Source organism: Crocuta crocuta, unplaced genomic scaffold (assembly GCF_008692635.1).
Source record: "Crocuta crocuta isolate KB4526 unplaced genomic scaffold, BGI_CrCroc_1.0 scaffold1838, whole genome shotgun sequence".
NCBI lineage: Eukaryota > Metazoa > Chordata > Mammalia > Carnivora > Hyaenidae > Crocuta > Crocuta crocuta.
Genome location: NW_027527015.1, coordinates 52,601 through 53,314, shown reverse-complemented (window position 1 = coordinate 53,314; position 714 = coordinate 52,601). Strand labels below are relative to the sequence as shown.

Sequence of the window (714 nt, the reverse complement as noted above, 5' to 3'; positions counted from 1 at the left end):
TAGAGACCCTACCAGGGGAAGTTCATGAAGCTCCTACAAGATATGACCATCCCTGCAGCTTAATCTGTGCGAAACCTTCATCACCCTGAATTCCTGCTTTTCTCCAATGGACTTTCTTTCCTTCAAAACAACCCCTTTCAACTTCTTCTCCACAAAATAACATCCCTCTCCTTTGTTTGTTGAGCCTGCCTATGGTTTTACCATAGTTTGGTTGTCCTGGATTGCAATTCTCTGCTATTCATGAAAAACAATTTTTTTTTTTGCTGGTAAAATAACTGGCAGTGTTATTTTTAAGGTTAACAGAACTAATGAATTCCCTAAATTTGAAGGATACAAAATCAATACACAAAAGTCAATTGCATTTCCACACACTTACGACGAACCATCCGAAAGAGAAATTAAGAGACAGTCCCATTTGCAACTGTATCATAAAGAACCAAGTGCCCAGGAGTAAATCTAGACAAGGCGACAGGCCTGCTCTCTGAGGACGACAGGACACTGGGGACAGAAATGTAGGAAGACACACAGGGATGGAAAGCTACTCTGGGCTCCTGGACGTGGAGGAATCGATCCTGTGACAATGTCCGTCCTGCCCGGAGCGATCTGCACATCCGGGGCCATCGGCACCCAACTCCCGACAACGCCGTCGCAGACACAGGACAGCCACCCCGACCCGTGGGCGGAGGCGGGAGGGACCCTGCGCGGCCACAGAGG

The 714-nt window shown here is 47.6% G+C and overlaps 1 protein-coding gene across 1 annotated transcript in view; it reads left to right on the top strand.

Annotated features, from left to right (window-relative positions):
- LOC144221334 (splicing factor 3B subunit 1-like) overlaps window positions 1-454 on the top strand; it is a 2,304-nt gene extending 1,850 nt beyond the window's left edge. Inside the window, exon 2 of the mRNA XM_077751839.1 lies at window positions 330-454. Within this exon, the coding sequence (XP_077607965.1) occupies window positions 330-454 (125 nt within the window). The remainder of the gene's footprint in view (window positions 1-329) is intronic.
- Window positions 455-714: the final 260 nt, after the last annotated feature.